The following is a 24,856-nucleotide window of genomic DNA, read 5'->3' on the forward strand; positions in this document are numbered from 1 at the left end:
TGTCAACCAGCCCAAAAAGTGGACCAGAGAAGTTTTTTTTATTATTACCATCTATCTTCTCCATCTACTTTTTTTTCTATATAGATGTCTTATACAGTTCTCTTCTGCCCTGCCCATCTTGCATCTTTGTCTCTGTCTGCAGACATGTTGGCTCTTTCACAGGCACACCTGCATTACTATTCTCAATCCATCCACAGGATGCTGTCAGACTCTCCCGCCAGTCAAAGTCACCCGACGCTTTCATCCACCTACTCCATGGTTTATGTTCTCCCTCATCAGCCATGCAGCGCTCATAGTCTGGCCTTGTTCCCTCCCAGACTGCCAATGTTGCTCTATATCTTTGCTTTACAGCTGCCATAACCTGAACCCTGAACCTGAGCCTTTATCTGCATCCCCCTACATGCATCATCAATGTTCAGTTTTCTCTGCTTCAACTTCCCACCTTACCAACAAGGGTTGGAGTTTCAATACGTCACTGAGCTGTCCTTGTCTAACATGATTACCTGTATGGGTCTTCGCCTTGACTCCCACTCACCATACATAATAAGGTAACATAAGGTGTAGCACTCCTACCATGCTAAAGCAACAAAACATGTAGCAGTAAAAGTGTATACTAGGCTAAACAGACCTCTGAATGCTGTTGTCAGTGCTTTATTGGGTCAAGGCAGCCAGATGAACCAATGGAAGTTACTCTAACCTTGTAGCATCACAGAAAGAAAGATCAACTATAGAACCCCTTTGAATAAGAGTGATAGAAATGTGGAAATACTGAAACTGGATGGCAAATTCTATACAGAATATTGATAATACCCAATGTGTGGTCAACTAAAATCCTGTAAATATCTGTACTTTCTAACAACTCACACAGTATTTGGCCATAATTCCTGACAATGTTACAGTTAAGTTCTGCCATTGTCAAAGTATTCATCTTTGTTCTTTGTGCTTTTCTGCTCTGGCTTGAGCTCTGAGGGGGGTCTGGATTCAGACTCCAGATCTCAGATGCCCCCTCTTGCAGACAACTACAGTGGGACATCACGTCTGTCAAGACAAAGCAATGTAATTTGACGGTGCAGTATTTTTCCCGTTTTGGAAGGTTTTTCTTTGTTTGTGTTTTTTCAAAATTCGACTTTTTTCATAAACAGAAGTCTGGCAGTTACATTCATTAATAAATAACCACATAGACAAGATAGCAAACTAAGCAAGATTTCATAAATAAAACTGAGAAAAGGTCAGAGGCTTTAGCTAATTAGCTGTAGCTAACATAGCTCCAGTAGCTATGTAGCTAATGTTTCTCCATAAGCCAATTCAGTGTAGCTACAGTAGTTTTAGCAATAAGAGCTTTAGTTAAAGTAGTGATTTCTAACATAGTTACGAAGGTAGCAAAGCTATGTAGATATGTTAGCTTTTGTATAGCATAGGCTAACATATATAACATAGCTTAGTAAGCTTTAGCTATGTAAACAACATACCCATTTTACATGAGTAAAATATGGTTTGAGATCTGCAAAATTTGCAAAAAAAAAAAAAAGAAATGCTGCGTTACGACCAAGATGCCTCCTGGTCGCCTCCCTGTGGAGGTCTTCCGGGCATGTCCAATTAGAAGGAGACCCCGGGGTAGACCCAGGGATTATATATCTCATCTGGCCTGGGAACATCTTGGAATCTCCCAGGAGTAAGAAAATGTTGCTGGGGAGAGAGATGTCTGGGTTGATTTGCTTAGCCTGCTGCTACCACTACCTGACCCCAGATAACCAGAAGAAAATGGATGGATGGACCCTCAGAGTTAATATAACCAGTAGTTTCTATAGGGTTACTGAATCTATGTTGAGTTTCTGATCAATTCAAGGCCAACTATACTACTGAACTCTCAGTGATCCACAAAAGCAAATCAGACATTCAGCAAATGATTGGTGGTTTCTGTATAGAGTTCTTTTCAACACCTAAAACCCCTAGTGTCGCGAAGGTGTCAGATAAAGTGATAAGACCATCTGCAAAAACAGACGTCTCTATATTTTTCCATAGTAAAGATTCTTGATGAGTGGTGGCTTTCATGGTTAGGAAGATGGAAAGATGGTGTATTTTCTTAAAAAAAAAAAAAAAAAAAAAAAAAACAGGTCACATTGTACTGGACAACATCTGTAAAGAGATGTGAAGCTTTTTTTTTTTCCACAGGGAGCGCCAAAATAAACAAAAAACACAAGTTCCTCACAGGAGCTTTAAACTCAGCTTATATCAAAAAATAAGAAAAATAAACACACAAACAGACACAAGGGTATCACAGAAATTATAGTCTTGTAATTCAATGTATTCACATTACAACATCCACATGGTTCAGTTTGTGACAACTTCTAATGATCTTCAAATATGTTCACTGTATGATACATAATACCAATATAGGCACTTCCAGTAAGTCTGGCAATATTGAAGCTACAGTATAGTGTCTAAATTACAAAATGGTAAAAATAAATAATGTTCATCTAAAAGAGTTTTTGTAGTTTTAAAATTTCTTCACTGTACAGCATATATATGTATATTGTACAAAATGGAGCATCAACCTGCAAGAAAATTAATTATTGGGCATTGACACATACTGTGTATTTGGACAAATTCTTCCCCGTGAAAGTATTAGTACATGTGGTTTAAGTGCAAGTAACTAGTGAGAAGAAAGTAATATTTGAATCATGTGTCAACTATAGAAAAATACTCATATCATCTCCTTTTTTTACACAACTGTTTGGTTCCAATTATTACAATTATGCTACAAGTGTGAATATTTATAACAGATAAAACCAATCAAGACGTGAAAGTTCACTATAAAATTGATGGTGTTCCAGCCAAAGTGTAATCACTGGCTGATGTGACAACAGGAGAAATGCATACAAATCTGACAAGTACAGAGTTACATCATCAGCATACTGACTGACTCCCATTAGCTTTAAAGCTAGGAGACGCGATGAAGTCTCTACTGCTGCTGCCAGTGAGGATCTCTGATCTGCAGGATGAGGAGTTCAGATCAAAGAGGAAGCTCAAGGAGAAATACTGCAATAAGAGCTTCTGCAAAAAAAAAAAAAAACAAACAAACAAACAAACAAAAAAAAAACAGATGTGTCCCAATTCAGGGGCTGCATCCTTCGCACATGTTACAAAGGCGCTTTCAAAAGTCTCCTCTTTCACCTGGCCCATGTAAGATCCATTTGGTGCCTCCTTCAGGGCGCAACATATCCTGAGATTCATTTCATGCTAATTCAAATGAGCCATCATACTCTAAAGTGACATGCACTTTTAATCGTAACTTAATTGACTAGCTAACAATTTTAATGTTGAAAAATGGGGCTCTGAAATGTCAAATTATCTTTAAAACAATCATTTATGCCATTTTGGTGAAGAAAGTTGTAGACACCAACAGGAAATCCTCTGTGGATCAGACTGTCTCATTTCAGATCAGCCTGAGCAGTCCATGCAGGCTACAAAGGCTGAATCCAAAGGACTATCCCCTGAACTGAGACACGACTTTTAAAACGGTGAAGTATTTAATTACTGCATCACCTTTCCTGATATTATTTCCTCGCCACCAATTGTCCCAAGAAGAAAAAAAAGGAGAAGTAATGCTAATTTTCACTCTACTAAAAGATAGAAAAGTTAGCCAAAAACAGTATGGAGTCACATTAGAGAGGCTGATGGAAGAATTTACAGACACAAACACTCTCTGTTATCTTTCTCTAAAACACACACACACACACACACACACACACTGTATACTGCATTTATACATTCATGAAGCAGAACTTTTGGAGAGTTTCACTTGGTGCTATTATTTAATCCTATAACTTGTAAGTTTACAATAGAAACCAAAGAAAATGTTTTTTGTTGTTTTTTCAAATTCTGTGTAATTTTAGCAAAAATGTATGTGGCAAATCAATTTTAGAAAACATACGCAGTCATGCAAAAAATCCATGTCTTAAGGAGCAGCAGCTGAGATTGTGGGGTGTGCTAGTGATTAGCAATGAACATCTTCTGGCCAAAACCTTTGTTTAGGTGCATTGCCTGACTAAAGATTTGAGGGGTGCAAATGAAGTTGAAGCTTAGAGCTGACGTCTAATCTCCCTTTCTCCCTGTCTGCAAAGTGAAGAAGGCTAAAAGATCTCAAAAAGCAGCATATCATGTTACAATGCAATTCAAGACCAGATGAGAAACAGTTATTGACATAAGTCAGTCTGAAAAGGGTTACAGTGTCATTTCTATGGTTTTTTGACTCCAGCGAATCATAGTGGGAGCCATTTTCCACCAAAGGAGAAAACTTGGAACAGTGGTGAACCTTCCCAGGAGTGGTCGGCCAACCAAAATTTCTCCAAGACCGCATGGGCAACTCATTTAGGAGATCACAAAAGAACCCAGAAAAACATCTGAAGACCTGCAGGCCTCAATTGACTAAGTTAAGGTCAGTGTTTATGATTCAGCCATAAGAAAGAGTTCGGGCAAAAATGGCATCAGTGGGAGACTTCCACCGCTGACCTAAAAGAACACAAAGGCCTGTGTCACATTTGCCCCCCCCCCCCCCCCCAAAAAAAAACAAAACAAAAACAACAAAAAATCTTGATGATCCACAAGACTTTTGGGGAAGATATTCTGTGGACCGACGAGACAAATGTTGAACTCTTCGGAAATTGTACTTCCTGTTTCATGTGGCGTAAAACTAACACAGCATTTCATAGAAAGACATCATGCCATCAGTCAAACTTGGTGGTAGTAGTGTGATGGTCCGGGGCTGCTTTGCTTCAGGACTTTGTTGGAACCATGAATTCTGCTCTACCAGAGAATCCTGAAGGAGAATGTCCAGCCTTCAGTTCATGACCTCAAGCTCAGGCACTCTTGGGTTATGCAACGGGACAATGATATAAAACACACCAGCAAGTCCACCCTGTGGACACCCCAATGCTGCTTAACTGCTCTTTGTAACAATAAGAAGACTGTTCACAGTGCCTGTTTCCATCTGGGTAGTAGAGCAAAGACAGGAAGGTCCATTAGCCAGTTATAGTCAGTATAAGCCTTCAGACTTCATAAGAGTCGCTTGCTTGTATAACACCAGTCCTATCTCGTGAAGTGTTTCCAAAATCTGAATGAAAAGTTTCCATTGTGTCTGTTATGTTAATTACAGCTCATTAGGCATGAAATGCATGCAACATACAGGAAACTGCAGGCATGTTTTAATAGGACACAATGAGTTGAGACAACATGCTGGCCTAAAGTGGAAGAAGTTGTTCTGATTCAGTGGCTTCAAACTAATTTGGTCATACAAAGGAGGTTTAGGGGTAAGTGATTGTCTGTTCAATTCATTTCTACACAGTGGTTTGACAAATTATCCTCAGCTCATGTGGTCTGAGCTGCAGTTTGACTCCCCCCTCCCCCCTCCTCTCCACTATAGTGGAGTCAGGGCAGTGGTAAACAGGCCATTATGGATGTACTTCGCAATTCACCGCAGCCTGGGACATTGTGTTGTGATTCAGTATGTTAATGCAGACCAGGACGTGATGTTCTACACATGTATCTTCCAATGTTATTTGCCTCTTCTGTCCTTATATGTTTGCTCTTCAGCTTTTTTTACAGATCAGTTAAAAGAGATGAGATTATGGAGGCGAGCTGTGGTGCAGACAAGATACCACCAGCGCATAAGAGATTTCAGATGTGCATGTAGGTCATGAGAACCCGACAAGATTAGCGGTGGATAATTCATTACATATTGCCTCACTGCACTCTGTGTGATGGAGAGTTGACACGCCATCTCTGCATAGAGGACTGTACTCACTCATGATCTACTTATGGTCCCTCAAACACATTTTCTTTGTAAATGTGAATTATTAAAGCAATGTGGGACATTCATGAGGGATATTCTGCATCCTAAACATGCAACTGAGTAGTTGGATGTGCCACTGGGCAACCTTGTGTTTTTTTTTAGGTGAAAGCATGGGCTGGCATGTGACTTTGCCTTACATGAAACTGAGGCCCTCCTCCTCTTACATTTTGTTTAACATCCTGCACCCTGACTGTTACTCTGTTATCATGTCATATGCACAAAGGTTGTTCTGTTTGATTCTATTAAGAAAATTTGTGGAAGGAACAATACTTTATGTCCATGAGGAAAACTCTTGAGCATGACTGAACTGAACAATTAAAGCTCCTGTGAGGAGTTTTGACCTGGCTATGAAATGGACTTAATTAATCTTGATACCTAAGTATAGTCATATTTAATGTCTGAAAACACTACCACTGGTAAGTGTCAGCAGGGATAGCTAGCGCATAATCCTAAGGGCGAGTGATATCCCATTTCAGGGGCTGCATACTTTTGATGGTGCCTTTAAAGAGCAATTATGCCATTAAAGCTGTCCAATTCTGAAGTCTCTCTCAAATGCTTGTTTATCCCAGGGCCAAAAAGGGTCATCCAGTACATCCTTCAGGGCCCGTCGTATCCCAACATTCATTGCGTGCTAATGCAAACGAGCCGCTGTACGCAAAAGTAGCAGAGTATTGCCCTATAAACTGTATTCATTTAGCTAATGATACAAGACAGTCCTGTCCTCCATGAAAATATTCTAATGCAGCTAATGTAGCTAAGGCTAAAGCTAACAAAGCTACATCTGTTACATAAGCTCAATAGGTAATGCAGCTGAAGGCTATATACCATCAAGAGTTTTGCAAACCTCATAAACCCATGTTGTTCATGTTAAACAGCTGTTATGAACACAGCTAAGTTAACAGAGAAAGTTAGCTTATGCTACACCTGCTAAAGCTTACTTAGCTATGTTGCCTATTTAGCAAACTTAGCAAAGTGAGCATTTGCTAAGTTTGCTGAAGCTCACATTGCTTAAGCTAACATAGCTACATAAGCTTATGTAGTAACGCTATGTTGGTAGCGTAGCTATGGTTAGCTGCCACAAAAGCTAATGAAGCTAAAGAGAATCACCTTTAATGCAACAAATTCTAAATTGGGTTTGTTTAATAGAGCAAAAAAGCAGTCTGGTAAAATGAAAAAGCTCTCACGGAGCTAACATAGCTAAGGCTAAATCTAACAGGCCACGTTAGCCTCGTAAGAGACGTAGATAAAATAGTTACACAGGCAATATAACTAAGTTAACAAAGCTTCATTAGCTTATGCCATGTTGCTAAAACCAATGTAGCTACATAACTTATCTACATTAGCTTAAAGCTACATTAGCTTTAGCTACATATCTATGTTACCTATGAGCCTCCGTAGCTACAACTTTAACAATGTTTGCTTAAGCTCACATTGCTAACAAAGCTAACTTAGCTACACTGGCCTACATAGTAATGTTGACTACATAGCTAGCACAGCTATGTTAGCTTTAGCTAAGGCTAATGCTACATCTACTCCTAAAACAGGTCTATACATAATTTGTCCCAGAATGACCTTTGCCCCTTTCTGTTTTATTTATAAAATGTTGCTTGGTCTGTAATGTTTGCAATGTGGTTATTTCATGAATATTACTGCCAGACTGTGTTTATCAGTAATTTAAAAAATCATCAAATACATTGCAATTCATGGCACTTTCATTCTGACAGTGGCTTCTCACAGTAGTGGTCTGCAAGAGGGGGCATCTGAAATGTGTGGTATCCCTCTTGCTCTACTAAAGATGTGAAAGATATTTGGCATCAGAGGTGGCACAGACACAAAAAGGTAAGGGTGGGGAGAGTTGGTGACGATTAGCACTTATGGTGTTACAACAGTGCCATCGGCCATTCCCTTAGCTTTAGTTATACTAGCATCAGCGTGTTGATTAACTCTTTTAGAAGAACATAACCATAACAGGCGCAGAGTCAGTTGTCCAAGGAGAAAAAAGTTTGTTTGAGAGAAACCAACAGAGGGAGACTCATTTGGTCAGCTGGTAAAATCTTGAGAGCTTACATTCACTACTACTTTTCCAGCGCCCTGTAACCAGGAAGTATTGTATTTACAGAGAAATTAACCAGAATGATCTGCCTTTAGTCACTGATGACAGGGGCTGATAGACACTTGGAGAGTTTAAATAAGATAATTAAGTAGACTTTCTTCTCTATGTGATTGGTGGAACAGTGCCCATTATAATAAATCACTGCTGGTCAGAGTTAGACTAAGTGATTGATAGGACACTTCCAAATCCCCTTTCTTTTTACACTTTCCACTCTGAGTACAAGTTTTTCTTTTTCGTAGTGAGTGTTTTTGATGGCTGTTAAGACTGCCAGAAGCAGAAATGCTGCTACATGTCCATCCCTCAATCCATTATCTATACTGCTTCTCTTGTTCTGGGTCAAAGGCAGCTGGAGCCAATCCCTAATCATTAAGCAAGGGGTGGGGTACACCCTAGACCGGTTGCCAGTCAACCACAAGGCTGACATATAGAGACAAATGACCTGTTACACCTATGGACAACTTTAGAGCCATTCATTAAACTAATGAGCATGTCTTTGGACTGTGGGCTTACCCAGAGAAACCTACACATACATGGGAGAAATGCAAACTTAACAGATAAAAAACTGGGAAGTTTTATACTGGGAGGCAATGGTGCAACCACTGCAACACAGTATCCTCACATGATTTTTGTTGGTTGGTTGATGGCTTATTTAACTTTACAATATGTTGATCACTAACAAAAACCTACTGTCACTTTCAGATTTCTACCTTTTCCTTGAATTGTGCTTTGTCTAGTATATCTATGCGACATTGTCTCAATTCAAATTCTAAACATTAGTCTCCTATGTAAGTTAAAGAATGAACAATAGTGGAATCAGGATCTAAAATTATTACACTCACACTACCTATTTTCTTTTTCTTCACTCTGATTTTTGGCAAGAAGGAAACAATAGCCCTGGATTTTTAAATTACTCTCCAAGTGTTATAAGCATTGTACTTCTTCTGCACTTATTTCCCCATGTGTGAAAACCACATGGGACACACAATGTCACGTAATTTCATGGCCAGTGTGGGGTAAATTTACATCCACTCTGTATGAGTGACAGCTTCTTGGCTAATGGGAAATTCCAAACAAGAATTTTTATGACTCAAACTATAAAATTAATTAAATTACACAGAATGCTTGTAATGCTTAGCCTGTACTGGGGGTGAATTTTACAAGGTTGTCAGCCGCACATCAACTTAATTCCAGGAAGGATCATTGTTTTACCACTGACAGGTGTAATGATGTTTGCTTCTGCTCTCCTTATTTTACAATGATGCTGTAAAAGTCTGCAGCACAGATCAGTCTTATCAGCTTTGACTGGATCATAAATCTCTTTTTGTCTAATCTATAAATGAAGAGGAGGTTTTGATATAATGTTTAATCTTGATCTAAGCCTTTCAAAGGAACCCTGCACATTAAGACATTATGGCCTTTTGAATGACACTCTTGTATTATATCCCCTCACCTCCCTGAAAGTATTCACTTTCATCTAGATCAGGACCGTCTAAGGCCAAAGTGAGGCCCTGAGAAGACTCTGGTATGAGGCCCCCCTACATTACATGATGCCCTCTATTTACTAATTTGTGACGCCCAAGTAAAGTTTATGTTTGGGCGACACTTTATATACATTATCTTGATCATGTTTATCATACAAACACTGGCCTGATGCGCACAATACAAATAACGAGCCCCTATGCGCTGTGCATGGTCTGCCTATAGGGAGGGGCAGCCCTGATCTAGATTGTGAGTAACCTCTTCAATCCCCAACACTACCAGTGGTTTCATATCAAAAAGGTTACACGGATGACTCTCACATAGGAAAAGAGACGAGGAACAATGAAACCATTTGCCATTACTGCCATAGTTGCATTGTAAATAACAATGGTAGCCTACGTCTCAGTTTATATTCTGTAATTTCCTCAAAATGTTGAAATCTAGTGTTTTAATGAAAAACATTCATATAAATATAATAGATTTAATCCAATAAGGTCAATTATCAGTGCTTCTAATATTCATACAAATATTGTGAGTCATGGGTGGCATCTTATTTTTTTTGGACTTGTTTCTAAAGTGTAGTTGCTTATCGCTAGCATCAGGCCAAAACCTTGAATCTCCAGTTTTCATAATCTTAATTATTTTTATATGTCAGTGCTATTGGTCACCCTTTACATCTGCATAACCGATTCGAATGTAAAAAAAAGTGCCAAAAAGATGCTGGCTATGACCATTTAGTGGATTACTTTAAAAATACAATGTTTTTTTTTTTTTTTAATTCCTTGAAAAGTAGGATTTTGGAGATATAAGGTTTTGGCTTGACACCAATATCATCTAGGCCTGCCTTTCTCCCTGTACATATTCCTCCTGCTTCTCTCCTTGCTCTCTCCAATAAAACAGAATACTACATTTTGTCCTATTGTAGGATCCATCCACAACTGTTCCCCTGGTTACCCCTGCCCCTCTCTTCCCCCCACATAAAAACTCACAGGTGTCAGCTAAAGACAGCCCATAAATCCTATAATTTTGTTGTCACTCAGTCTGAAGTTCACTAGACTAACAATGCCTACGGCTGATTGAGTGAACAACAGGTGTAGGTACAATAAAGAGTGGGAGAGAGAGAGCATGTTTAAAAGAAAAGTTAGAACCTCAAGTGGGAGAGCGGTCAAAGGCACTGTGCTGGTTTTGTAAATGTAAAATACAGTGCACTTCACACAGATCCAATTCAACATGCCAGTACTGATAAATACACAAAAACTCAGCACCTTTCTCCTCTATGAAGCTATCTGGCATTGGATTTACTGTGTAAAAACAAAATGAAACAAAAGAAAAAGGAAAAATAATTGATAGTACAGTGTTGATGGCTGCTTGTGCACTTGAAGAATTAAGCCAGCCTTTTAACCCATGACCCCCAAGAGGCTGCCAGAGACTTGGGACCTCAGCTCTCCCTGGGGGAGGGTAAAGCATATCATGCTACCCACCACAGAAGACACTCACTTACAGACCTTTCCTAGCACCAGTTAGGGACCAACATAACAGAAAATCACTGCAGCAGACCCATGTCAACTGACTACTAAGAATTTTTTGTACATTACTTTGGTGACTCAGATTTTTTTCATACTTAAACATATTTTTCATTGATTTTTAGAAGGCATTTTGTTACCCCCCCTAGGTGAGTATCTTGCCACGCCCTGAGGTCCTGACTCCCATTTTGGTAATCATTGACACGTACGATCATGTGCATACATTTCAGGCATGTGGGGTGCTAAGGATTCATCCTGGGGCCTGCTATAGCACAATTTGGCACTGGAGGGGGTGGCCAGAATCAAGCTCAACACATATCAACACACGTGTCCCTCTGCAGCCAAGGTCGAGCTCATGAGCCTTTATTTTGTACAGGTCTTTTCATCCCTGATGATACGCCTATATACTGCCTGTGGTTTTTGGGACCTTGGGACATCCACGGCATTACACACCTTACCTCAGCCTAATTTTTCCCCCAAACATGCCTAAAAGTACTGCATAACATACTCTTACACACTGTGGTAGGTAAGGTCAGCTGTTTTGGGCTTTTATTTATGCATTTAGGGAGCTGAGTCACTTATTTTGAGCTTGTTTTCACTGAGCAGACTGCTTGTTCCTCTTGTGTGATCTGGCATCCTGCATGATTCCTTTTAGTGAATATTGCTGGTGTCAGACCAAGACCTCCTATCTCCAGAATGATCACTTTACAGGAAATGACAAAAACACTGTATTCTTCTAATGATTATACACTGAATAATAAGAGTCAGCATCTTGTTGCTACTTTTACTGCTAAGAATGTGTTAAACCCACTGACATATGTATAGAGTGACCGTTAGCATAGATTTATGATCCTTTATAATGCTTTATAAATAACTGACTGCCTAATAAGTCATTTTTTTCCTTTCATTAACACTTTGGCAGTCTTGGCAAAAATTTTGTTAACTTCCTTTCTCTCTTTTTGGTTTTATTTACATCATAGACTTTTCTCTCAGTGGTGGTTTCATCATGCTCTAAGGTCCCTCAAAGCATACGCAAAAGTAAGAAATAAAATACATATTTTATATTAAGGTGATAATTTACCCAGGTCACATTGGAGTGTTATAATACCTGTGGAGAGCACCTGGACCCTCGACTGAGTTTAAACTCAAAAAGTCTCCCTTCGTCTTTATGTCAAGCAAATTATAGCATGGAAGATGTACTGAAACATCCATTCAATGAAATAGTAGATTACTGGGTGGTAAATGTCAATAAAAACAATTATTAAGTTATTTGCAAGTGCTGCTTGCTCACATCTGGTAAGTGTAAATGCGTAATTATGTTGTTCTCTGGCTTTGTTAATTGAAGAAAAAAAAAATCTTCTGCCATAATTGCTACAAGCAGGATGAAGAAGGGCCTCATACTGGTCTTTGCCCAGAGCCTCCAAATTCCTAAAACCACCCCTACTTAGTGCCAACCTCTGGTCAACAATATTAAGGATGGATAACCCTTCAAAGACTGTACTTGTCTTGGTCCTGAAGACCAGAGATGGCAAAAGAAACCCCACAGATAATCTGCTTCATTAATGCTTTGTGTCCTGTAAAGACCAAGTGTGTTAACTATGCAGACACGCATGCACACACACACAGTCACACAAACATACTGTATACTCATCAGTAGCCTCAGCTCTCCTTTGAAATATGGTAACACTTAAGGTAGAAAGAAATTAATTTGGCAACAAATATTAAAAATAAAATGCATAAATATTTAATTTTGTGTGCTAAAGCCTGTGGGCGATTCCTTTTGGCAGACATTGAAAGGAAGAAAGATACGCCAACGTTCCCTCATGTGATTGGCTCCTTTTATAATCCATTTTACATATTTATATATATATATATATATATATATATATAAAAACATAATACGGTCCATGTGCGACCTAAAAAAACTCTGGCTAAAATTGAAACACAAGTACAAGTTACTGTGGTGTTTATATAGAATTGCATTCAGAAAATAATTATGTATAAATTGGCAGCAAATTTCTGCAGTCCTGTGTGACCACGTTGGGTTGAGGTCTGTGCAACCAGTCTCTCTCTTCTCTCGACAGTAGCAAAAAGAGTCTGTATCCCAAAGTACACAAATAATACTAATAATCCTGTATTGCATTATGGAAAGCTCCGTTAAATGTTTGGTGCAACCAGATAAAACGTGTAAAGCACAAAATTTCCCACCCTGTTCTTCTCTGTATAGGCACACATTTCCCAAACATCTACAGTGTTGTGTCTAAGTGACGTGCTGGCAAAAACAGGAGTCATTTGATAGGAAAAGAAGAAAAATACGTCTTCATGTCCTCGCCCTGACAGACTCCATAATTCCCATGAGCCTTTTCACTGTGGGTCATCCTCCTCTAGTTCCTCTGGAGGTTTAGAGTCTTCCTGCGGGGATGCAGGCCAATCTGCTTCCTCCACTCCCTCCTCAGGATCCTCTCCCTCCACCAACTCCTCTCTGCTGCCTGGCTCCTCCTCCTCCTCGTGAATGGCCAGGATCGGCTCGGCTACATTGTTTAAATGGACGGACTCCGCTCCCTGGCTCTCCTCTGCGATCACCTTCTTCCACATCTCATGGTTCTCCAGGAGGTGCTGCGTGATCTGGCAGAAGACTTTCCTCCTCTTCTTGGGAGCTGCTTTCTCTGAAAACACAACAAAGAAATTTAAATGTTGGGATAAAGTGGACCTGAGCTGCATTTTAGATTGTTTTCACATGAAGCACGACTGTTTGGTACCGCACTGGGTTCAATTATCCCCTCCTCTCCCCCCTACTGGTCTGCTTTCAAATCACTAACATCATTCTGTGCCCAAGCCTGCTAACAGATGTACTGTCAACAATACAGCAGGTGGCAGTGTGCATGTAGTTGGTTTGCAATTCTGCCAGGGAGAGGGAGAAGAAGAGACAGCCATGGCAACCACTGACGCTGACATCTGTTCAAGCTCCATGCAGACAATGGAGTCGATCCTGCAGGATGCATGGATGTTTCCGTTACTTTCTGTGAGGGCAATCACACTGATCACTCACTAAGTGAACTGAGAGAAGCATTTCAGTGTAGTGCCAGGTGTGTGTATGACTGATTGGCCCACTCACTTTTCTTCTTCAACATAAAAGCTATTTTGAGCTCCAAAACAGTTCAAACTAATGCCTTATGAAATGATCTGACAAACATTGATTTGATGGGTGAACTGCATCAACAGTTTGAGCAGAAGAGTCTTATATTGGTAGATATACAATATAGGGACAAAAGTGGCCACTATTTTTCGAATTCAGGTTTTTCACTCAGACCTGTTATTGCAGGTGTATAAAATCAGGCGCCTAGCAATGCAGTCTCCATTTGCAAACATTTGTGATACAAAATGTGTCAATATGAAGAGCTCAGGGACTTCAAGCATGGTACTGCGATGGATGCCACCTTTGCAATAAGACGGTTTATGAAATTTCAGCCCTGTGATATTATTAGAAAGTGTAAGCATTTAGGAACAGCAGCAACTCAGCCAGGGGACCATCTAAAATTGCAGAGCAAGGTCAATGATGGTTAAGGCCTATGGTAAATAAAAGTCACCAACAGTGCTGACTCCATAGCTGGAGAGCTCTGAACTTTCACTGACATTAATATAAGCATAAAAACTGTGCAACAGAAGCTTCATGGAATGGGTATCCATGGCTGAACAGCTGCATTCAAGCCTCACATCACCAAGTGCAATGCCAAGCGCCAGATTGAGTAGTGTAAAACACTAACACTGGACTGTGGAAACATGTTCTGGGGAGTGACAAATCCCGCCTCTTGGTAGTCAGATGGGGGAGTATGGGTTTGGTCAATGCTGGGAGAGTGTTACCTGCCAGATTGCATTGTGTTCACTGTGAAAGTTGGTGGAGGAGGGATAATGGTATGGGGATGTTTCTCAGGGTCTGGGCTAGACTCCTTATCTCCAGTGAAGGGAAATCTTAATGCTTTAACATACCAATACATTTTGGACAATGTTGCAGCAACAGTTTGTAAGAGGGCCTTTTCTATTCCACCATTTTTGTGCCCCAGTGCACATAGCAAGGACCATAAAGACGTGATTTTTGTGGAAGAACTTGACCTGTGCAGAGCCCTGACCTCAGCCCCATAGATAAAGTTTGGCATGAACTGCAACAGAGATTGCAAGCCACTCCTCATCCAAGACAAATGCCTGACCTCATAAATGCTCTACAGAATGAATGTTGGCAATGTCTTTAAAGTTCCTGTTAGTGAAATGATCAGGCGGCCAAATAATTTTGTCCATATATTGTATATTTAGTAGTAGAAATATATTTCTTTAGTACTAAATTTCAGATTTAATTCATATTATGAGATATTTGAGAGCCAGATTAGAGCCATGAAGAGCTATGTTTTGCTCATAGCCACCCACCTTGAGTTTATCTGTGCAATAAATCCACTAAACTCATTTATTTCCCATGATTCAGAGCAGATAGGGCTGATAGCCTCCTGTAGGACATTTCTTATCCTTCCACTTGAAGCATGCAAAGCTACTTCAAGTTGAACACTGTGCTTATGACGACAGTACTTACGTGATGCCTCTGAGCTGGTTGATGCGTCTTCCTCTGCTGTGTCCTCCTCCTCTTCCTCTTCATTCTCTGTGATCTCCGGCTCCTCAGCCTCTGGACTGGGCTCTACCCATCGTCCTGGCATCAAGCAGGCTGAGTCGTAGGAGTTGCACAGCGGCCCCACAATGTGTGTGATAAATGACTCCTGAAGTTTGGCTAACTGTGGCGCAGCTCGGTCCATGAAGGGGCTGATGGGAAGGCCAAGACTGGACTCCTCGTCACCCTAGAATTGCATGAATCACATTAGTACAGTATCAAAACCAGCTGAATGAATACATGATTCATATTTAAACACATGCTATTCCAAAAAGTGCTGACTCACACTGGCAAGTGTGAATAAACTGCATGATGTTTCACTTTTATCCAACAAGTCTGACATTTTTGTGCAAGTTTGTGAAGGTAAGTGCCAACAGCAGCAAAGAAAATCATTTGTTGCCACATGTCGAGCAGGTGGAACCACAGACAAAGCTGGCTAGTGACAAGAAGTTCCCCATGCCAGTCTATGACTACTTTACACTTTGGCTGCCAAGAGAATGAAACTCAACCAAAATCCTCCTGGGCACTGAACACAGGCTGAATAAAAAGATGGACAAAACCCCAGAACCATGTTAGTGAAGCTAAAACATCTAAAGCGCCCCCAGCTGACTGGCTGCAATTTAGGTAATGGGTTGATTATGGTCAAGTGTTTCTTTTTTCTGAGTAGTTTTGTTTTAATTAGTTATTTGATGCAATAAAGAGCAGATGTGATGCCATAATTAACAGCTCCTTTGACATATGTGCATTACTGCAGCAATGTGTGTGCTGGATTAGCAGCAGTAAGAACAGAGAGAGGAAACATAACAAGGACTTACAAAGGAGTCATTATAATTTTCTTAACCAGGAGTATCTGTTCAAACAGCCTAAGAATCTGTAGACTCCACTGACCTTTGACGCCTTATGAATAAGTTAAATATGTGTTTTGGGATAAGAATCGGCGTCATTTTAAAATCCACATGTCTTGGTTTCAAATAACTACTGGTGGCAGTGGTTTTAATGAGTCAGTTTTGTACAGCTGTGTTGTACGTGTTTATATCTGTTTGGGCTTTTAGCTTTGTCTAAGTTTTGAATTAACAAAGTTCTAAAATACCATAATCACATGCTATTTTGTGCATAGTAGTAAAGATACCATAGCAGAGCTCAACATAGTGCCCCCTGCTAAAATAAGGGTACTGCTCCTCCTTCAAATCTCTCATTCACCAGAAAAAAAATTCCCAGAATGCTCAGTGGAAAAATAAAAAATAAAATGCAATATTTTCACTGACTTTGGGTCTTCGGCACATACTTCTCCCTGTGGCTAAGCTACTATCATCACTATTATCACTACCTGTTGTTCTTTCCAGTATAGGCAGGCCTGCCCGCAGAAATTACTGTGTCCCTTATAGACTCAATTAAAAGGCCCTCCTTGGATCTGATTTAATAATATTAATGCATTAAAGATTCACAATATTAGCTGCATATTATCAGCATAATCAGATATAATAACTGTTATTTTAACGGGCCCTAATTATCTAGCAATTTAATAAGAATAAGGAGGTTATTACCTTGTAATAAGTCATAAGAGTCATATTAGGAAGTATTTCCCTAGAGATAGAATATTAAATATCAAGTTATTCCTTGTAATATTGTGTTAATTCTCTGGTAATAAGGTGGTATTTTACCATAATCCTAACCTCCTTACCCTTACCCTTAACCCTAACCCTTAAAATTAGTTGAAAATTATTCAGGAAGGACCCATGTAAATTCAGTGGTTATTTACATGTTGAATGATGTTTGATGCTTGAAACTTTAAATGTTGGTACGCCAAAGCGCACATAGCTGTGTAAGCACGAGAGCAAGAGAAGGGAAAAGAGTGAGAGACGTGACTTCCATATCAGCTGTGGCACAGTGCCTTGTGTGTGTGAAATTTTATTTTAGCAGTGTTTTGAAGTGAAACTTGCTGTATTATTAACTGGCAAACATATGTATAGTCTGGCGCTGACTCTGACTACTCTGCTGCCATGAAGTACATATTATCATTCAGAAGATTGATAAGTTTAATGATTATTTAAATATTTCTGGCATGTAATGAATGTAAGATTCAGTGTACAAGTGTGCGTTTGTGCTGTAAAAGATCAGACTGTGATGTCTGGGCTGAAAATGTCACATGCGTTAATGTGGCGCTGTCTAGAGGTAGAAAGGCTGTTAACAGCTGATTCTACTCTCTCATGGATATTTGGAGTCATTATCTTGATGGCTCTGGTTTGTCCTACTGAATGTATTGTTAAAGTCTGTGACCCAGTGATCATGGATATTATTGTTTATTTATTGACCTAAACAGAATTTTTTACTGCGTGCCTGTATGTGACGTAGACAGACAGACAGCAGCATAGAGAGAGGAGAAGAAGTGGAGGTTTCATCTGTAGGTGAACAGTAGGCGACTACAATATTCTGCATTAACTCTTTCTGACAGCAGGTGTAAGGAGTGTTTGATGAATAAAGAAGTAATGCTAATGGTTATATCAGTATCATTAAGGATAAAAATAAATAATCACTTGCTGATAATAGCACTTACAGATAAAAAATATGCACACAGTTGTTTCTATTATAGTTCTAAATCCATTATTCCATCAAAATGAAAATGATGATTAAAATACCGGGTAATAATATAATAACAACTAAGTGGAAAGTTATCAGTAAGATCAAACATATAAATGGATGGCCATATACCTTTGCTCAGCCAGCCGATAGACAAGGACTTAGGCTAACTGACTGCATCGCCTTCATTAGAAGGTTCAAATGTGTTTTGCGGCTCTTCAAAGATTTTCTGGAAGGGGGTGCGACCAAAAATAGCTCTTTCAACCGAAAAAGGTTCCTGACCCCTGGTCTAAGGTTAGGCTTAGGCATGGAGTCTACTGACTAATGACTATACATGTAAAATTAGGCTTATGCTTGGAGTCAACTAACCAAACTTCTAAGGTTAAGGTTAGGCATGGAGTCCTCCTACCAACCATCTAAGGTTAGGCTTAGGAATAAAGTCCCCTAACCAAAACTCTAAGGTTAGGGTTAGGCATGAAGCCTACAGACCAACCATCTAAGGTTAGGCTTAGGCATGGAGTCTACTGACCATATGTCCATGGTTAGGTTTTTCCAGGATCCCAACTTTAATGTCCTGGCATTGCTTTACAAAGTCTGTTTTAAGGAGGAGCTAAATTTAGAAACAGTACATTTTTAAGGAGTATATAAAAAAATTGCATTTTTGTTGCTTTAATAAGTACTACATTTTTTTTGTTAAAATATTGGAGATATTGTAAGGATGGACCATTTTTTTGCCAACCTTCATGGGTCCCTCCAGTGCTGGGACTTAGAAAACTTTATCCCCCCTCATGAGCCGCTTTGGGTATAGGTTGTCATCCACACAGGAAATAAAATGTTTTTAGCTTAAGAAATTATAAATTATAAAGTAAAAGCATTACAAGTAATAATTTTCTTGCCTGTTAACAAAAACATAACTATTATTTTTGGCATCTGAAGCTGACCTGTGCCATATGACTGAAATGAATGAGTGAAAATGCCAAAGGGCTGGATACATCTACATTTCCTCTGCATGCAGACTGCTGTTCAATCTTCTAGTGAGTTATTTTTGGAGAAATTCACCAGCATGTGTGCTTTATATCATGTCTGTATGGAGGGGCATGAACAACAGCTATAGCAAGGTTTCCTGGTTGCCTTGGCAACTAACCCCAAAGTGTAATCCCTTACAGTGTATAGTAGAAAGTCTTTGTTCCTGTTGAGCAGGGTGCTGCTAATGTAAGAGCACAAAGAGAGTCATCAAAAGATTAGGTATCAGGGGGGCTGGTAACTTGATGGAATTTCCTGACAGGTGTGTAAACATGAATGGATTGAAAACGTAAAGGTGGGGTGAGGGAGGCTGAGATCTGACATCCTCAACAGATGGATGTCAGCAAAGCTTTATCCTTTCAACGTCTGACAGTAACGCCTCTTCTACTTGTGCTATAAAAGCAAATACAAGAAAAATATTTAGGGAAATGTTCAATTTTTAGTACCAGAGTGATGATTGTGAAGAAACTCGCAATGCGAGGCCCTCAATAACAGCAATGTCACAAGACAGCAATTCTGAGTTCAGTTACCTTAAAATCCAGATAATAGGTCATATTAGTCCACAATTGAGAGTTTGAACCTTCAATTAAGGAGTGAAAAACAGATGGAAGTATAGATGAAAAAATAGGGGGTTTAAGGACAACTTACACAACAGAGTTATTTGGTTCCTTGATATTATTATTAATATTATAGCTATCATAACTACTATAATTACCTCATATCTTAAAGTGAATTTAGGAACTGTTCATATTGCATTATCATCATCACCTTTATATATTTCATACGTCTTTCTCTCTGTCGCCATTATTTTTGCCAGTTCTAGTACTACGGTGATCATTGCTTCATCATTAACATCATTACTAGAACAGTTTCACTGAATCTATGAGCAATACTTCTTTACTGCTGTATATATGAATAATAGTTGAATAATAGTTCTCTCTATTTAATTACCATCCTAGCTGCTAATGCTAATACTAATTATACCAATATCCTATAAAATTGGAGACAAGTTTATGGTCCCAACTGTCATGGATTGTCTTCCATTTGATGTTTTGTTGTTTCTCTTGTCCCTCTCCTCTTCTTGCTTTTCTCCACCCCTACTCCTCCTACTCGCCCTTTCAAACCCCAGTGTGGTTTCGGCTGAGAGCTGTTCAACACGAGCCTGGTCTGCTCAGCAGTCCTACCTGTTAAAGGGAAGGTTTATGTCGCCACTGTAATGGGGCTAAATACCGTTGGTGCTCACTGTGATTAACGCTGGTCTTTATTATAACAGGGTATAGTCTTTTATTATAAAATAATGTTTGATGCTGGTCTAAATTGTCTACATTCAGCAGCAGCATTATAATAATTGTAGCACAAGTCATGACGTGACATACTGCATACTTCCTATGTAATGTCCCAGCTTTATTTATATGGAGGCTTACAGCAGTTATAATCTATCAACACGTGAACCCCACAGATTCATCTACAATACAGTACCGATGCAAGACACCCACATCCTGGTTCACACATCTTAATCAAAAATCCTCTCAGCGCGGTGACACAACTCATCCACAGGGCTTTGTTTCCCGATCCATGACCATGTTTCTGTGTATTATGTGCTGTATGCTTTGTGTATATGCCTGAACATGTCCTGTGTTGAAGAGGAGATGTATTGCTTTGCTGTTTTTTCCAAGGTTGCTGGTCTCTCCACTGTAATGACGAAGGCTGCTGCTCCTGAATGACAGTTGCCTGGGCAGCCTGCGTGCGTCACCACATCCAGCAGGAGCACCAGGACTGTAGACACTGAAGAGCAAGTCTCTAGCACTTTGTACTGCTGAGTGGCCCGTAACAAGGTGGTTACGTTCCCTGGCTGAAGGAGTGGGGTACATTAAGAGTTGAAGCTTGACCCTGATGCAATTAGTAGAGATTGGCAGCCAGTCAATGCCAAGGGGACATACTGTTACTAAGGTTGCTGAGAGTGGCACGATGGGCTGAATGTTCAACTGGATCCAGAGCTGTACACTTAGTGGCTACTTCAGTACTTAAACAATGCCATAAATCTGCTTTAATAACAGCTATAATTTTCCATCTTTTACATGGTGTTTCAGGGGTTAATGCAACGCTATATAATGAGGGCACTAAGGTCAAAGTTCCTTGTGGCATTTTACTGGACTGAATATTTGTGTTTGAAACATTTGAAGCCAGCGTTGGGACAAGATCTCGATATGTCAGTGCTTCATTGCCGTGATTAAGGCGATAAAATCGTCCAATTATTGGTGACCAGCGTCCATAACTGAAAGAAGCACTCTGCAGTTAAACTATCTGTATGGTGATAGATCTAAGTGCTGCTCTGATTAAACTATCTAAAAGCAACAGTGTGAAAAACTGGGAATAACATCTAACAGTCAGATTCTAGACTAAGGTGGCCACTTCTACTACTGAATGTATAAAAAGTTTAAAATTGGTAAAAAGTGGCACAAATAAACAATTTCAACATTAAATCCAATAATAGTTTGATACACTTTTCAGCTCCTAAATGAGGTCATTGTTAGGATGCTAACACCAGTGCTACTGGTCCAACACACACACATTGACTTTGTGAATAAATCCCAGTTGCGGGGGGCCTTATAAAAAGGTTTACTTTTACGCAGATGACACCCAGACATACCTAATTTAGAGATTTGGGGATCCAAGAGGCATACCTGTTACCATAGACTATCTCAGAGATGTAAAGTTATAGATGGATAAAAACTGTTGTAACTATTGCGATTCAGTCCAAATATCTTTATCTCATCAAGAGCTAGCATGACACACCAGGTGGATTTCTTTCATACATCCGGAAAACCTCCCATAGCCTGTGTTTGGGAAAGGGCAGAGCCTTTGAAAAAAACTCAGAGGGTGATTGGATGAACGTTCTGTCCGTCCCATCTTTACGAGCCAAGCAGAGCAACAAAACGTGTGATGTTTAGACTTGTCGAATCCGGTCGGGATAAGAGCAAAACATCGTTTCTGTGAAAAAAAGAACTCAGTGTTGTACTTTGCTCTTCTTGTAACAAAGAAATGTCATCTAATCTCTTCCACCATAATTGCATCAGCCTCTTGTCGCTGCTTGCTTACGTCACAACTCCGTCATCCCTGGAAGTACTGCCTCTTATTCCTGATTGGTCCTGTCACTTTCTCACAGGGCCCAATCGGTTCATATGGGAGCTTTGCAAGATGGATTTGGCAGTGAGAAACACGGAAACGGGTGAATCCATCTGCTTTGCAAGGTTAATCAAGAGCAGTATTGCTGAACATCTACAAACATGAAACTATCTTCCAGATATCTAGGTGTTACATTTGGTTGTATCCTCATCTTTGAATATCATACAAAAAGAGATTTTGTGTTTACATCATCTATCTGCAAAATTAAAACTTCAATAATCAGCCCTTGAAAAAAGTTGTCCATGCCTTCATCTTTCCTAGACTAGATTGTTGCAACTCCTCATCATTGCCTTCCTTGTCTTTTTTCTCATTGTTTTTAAATGTCACTATACAGCTCTTCCTTCCTGTCAAAAACCTTTTTGTATTGCTTTATTGAATTAATTTGTACTGCTTCATCACTACAGCATGACTTACTCAACATTTTAAATGTTCTGTAAATTTCATGTACATTTATTATGAACAAGATAGTACATTTGCATTTGGATGCATTAGTTCTGTCAGGGATTCACAGATGTGACAGATCCTCTCTCTAGAACAGCTCTTAGAGGTCTTTACCATCCTTATATGTTAGAAAGACTGAATCAAAAACAGAATTAAAGGAAGTGGCTTTCAACAAGATTCAATGCAAAGATTGCATAAGGACCAAGATGGATTTTTCTTTTTCCTCTGACTGGAAGTTTTTTTGTTTAACAAATCCTTGAAATGGATAGAACAAGACATCTGTGTGTCTGTCTAAAAACAGAGTGACAATAAATATGTAAGAATTCATAGTTAATATTCAAAACGATAAAACAATGTGTGTAAGATCAATGCTGACCACAGATTTCATAATGCAGAGCTAGTGTAATGGACTGGAGGGTGTTAATCTCTACAGGTGTTCTGTCATGCATGCAAACATGACGGCACATTGATCTTCATATTAACAGATACAAATGAGGTCTTAGTTGCCATCAGAGACGGTTCACACACCTGCTCATAGAACTCGTTGACAATGCCCTCTGTCCACTGCAGGTGCAGGTCTTTACACTTAAGAGGCCCATTGATGTCAGCCAGTTTGATGCACATCTGGCACACCAGCAACCTGTCGTTCTCGTTCGACCAATCAATACCCGTGGAAGGATCATCACCAACCTGAGGGAAACAAATAGATGTGTTGACAGTTAACATATTCAAACATAAATGCAGCACAGCAGGGTAGACACCCAGATATAATGTCGACAATATGCACATAATCTGCTGTATGTTAAATATTTGACGCTTTTTTTTTGCAGAGCCTGTTCAACTGTTGAGCTTATGAAACAAGGGTCATTCCCTCCATCTGTATGCAGATGTTAAATGTCTAATTTTACATATTTTGCCCATTTTCTTAAAATAAATCATGACTAAAGGTAACAAGAATACAAAACAATTGTACTCAAGTAAAAGTATTAATTCAGTTCAAATTTACTTAAGTAGAAGTAAAATTACTGGACAACATATAAACTTGAGTAAAAGAGAATTGTATTTCTTTTAAAGTTTACTGAAAGTACTGAATAGCTACAAAGGAGTTGGACTTAATAAAGCTTCATTTTCTTTCTTTTCACAAACTGCATCATGTTGTCATGTTGTTAAACCTGAAAAACAATAATTGCTAGTAACTTGAAAGGAATTTTGACTATTTTTTGGGCTAAAGTGAGCCAGAGTGAAGCTGCTAACTTATCTGCTTTTGAATGGGGGACTCTCAGATAAACTGGGGGCTAGTCTGGGATGTTATGGAGCGACAAATGACACTGTTTTTGCAGATTTGGAAGAGGGATTCTTGCCTGGAAATCGTTTAACGTTAACAGCTGGCTACATAAAAATTACCAAGAAATTAGTAGCAGCTCCCAGAAGCATGATTTGCAGATTCAGTCTATTAAAACCAGTTAGAAATGCTCATAGGAGATTTGGCCAGTTGAGAAAGGAATAAGGAGGAAAGGAATAAAACAAACAGAAATGGACTTTTCATGAGAAAAGAGAGATAAGACCTTTTGTGAGGCTTTCCTTCTACCTGGTCATGTATTGTCATAAACAACCTTGATAAAATTGAACAGAAATAGAGGATATAATCTTCCAATAAGACAAGCTTGATTAAATCATGGCCATTTCCAGCTCCTAAAGGTTACTCAGTGCTATATGATTAACACCTTATTTCCATGAATGTTACAGCATCAAACACAAGAGGTCGAAGCTTACATTAACCTCAGCTGTTTAAATGAATTTCTTATTTCTACCAACGTTTAATAAGCTTTACATCAAGAGAAGGATGACCCCTGACTCCCAGTTTTATCTTTCCCTCTTAATAACTCAGGAAGCTGAGGAGATCAAGTGCAACACTGGATGGGTAGTAACTTAATTTCCTCACAGAGAGAGCAGAGCAGGCTGATCTGCAGTCAGACACATTGCTGTTACTTTTGCTGCTGAGCTAATAAGCG

The 24,856-nt window shown here is 39.4% G+C and overlaps 1 protein-coding gene across 2 annotated transcripts in view; it reads right to left on the bottom strand.

Moving 5' to 3' along the window:
- Window positions 1-4,534: 4,534 nt before the first annotated feature.
- The window catches only part of LOC121514953 (cGMP-inhibited 3',5'-cyclic phosphodiesterase A-like), a 137,005-nt gene continuing 116,683 nt past the window's right edge, over window positions 4,535-24,856 (bottom strand). For both annotated transcript variants that reach the window (XM_041795417.1, XM_041795416.1), the window contains exons 12-14: window positions 23,373-23,534; window positions 15,546-15,804; window positions 4,535-13,632 (exon numbers count right to left, since the gene is read on the bottom strand). In XM_041795417.1, the coding sequence (XP_041651351.1) occupies window positions 13,331-13,632; window positions 15,546-15,804; window positions 23,373-23,534 (723 nt within the window). In that variant the 3' untranslated portion in view covers window positions 4,535-13,330. The remainder of the gene's footprint in view (window positions 13,633-15,545; window positions 15,805-23,372; window positions 23,535-24,856) is intronic.

Source organism: Cheilinus undulatus, linkage group 9 (genome assembly GCF_018320785.1).
Source record: "Cheilinus undulatus linkage group 9, ASM1832078v1, whole genome shotgun sequence".
Lineage (NCBI taxonomy): Eukaryota > Metazoa > Chordata > Actinopteri > Labriformes > Labridae > Cheilinus > Cheilinus undulatus.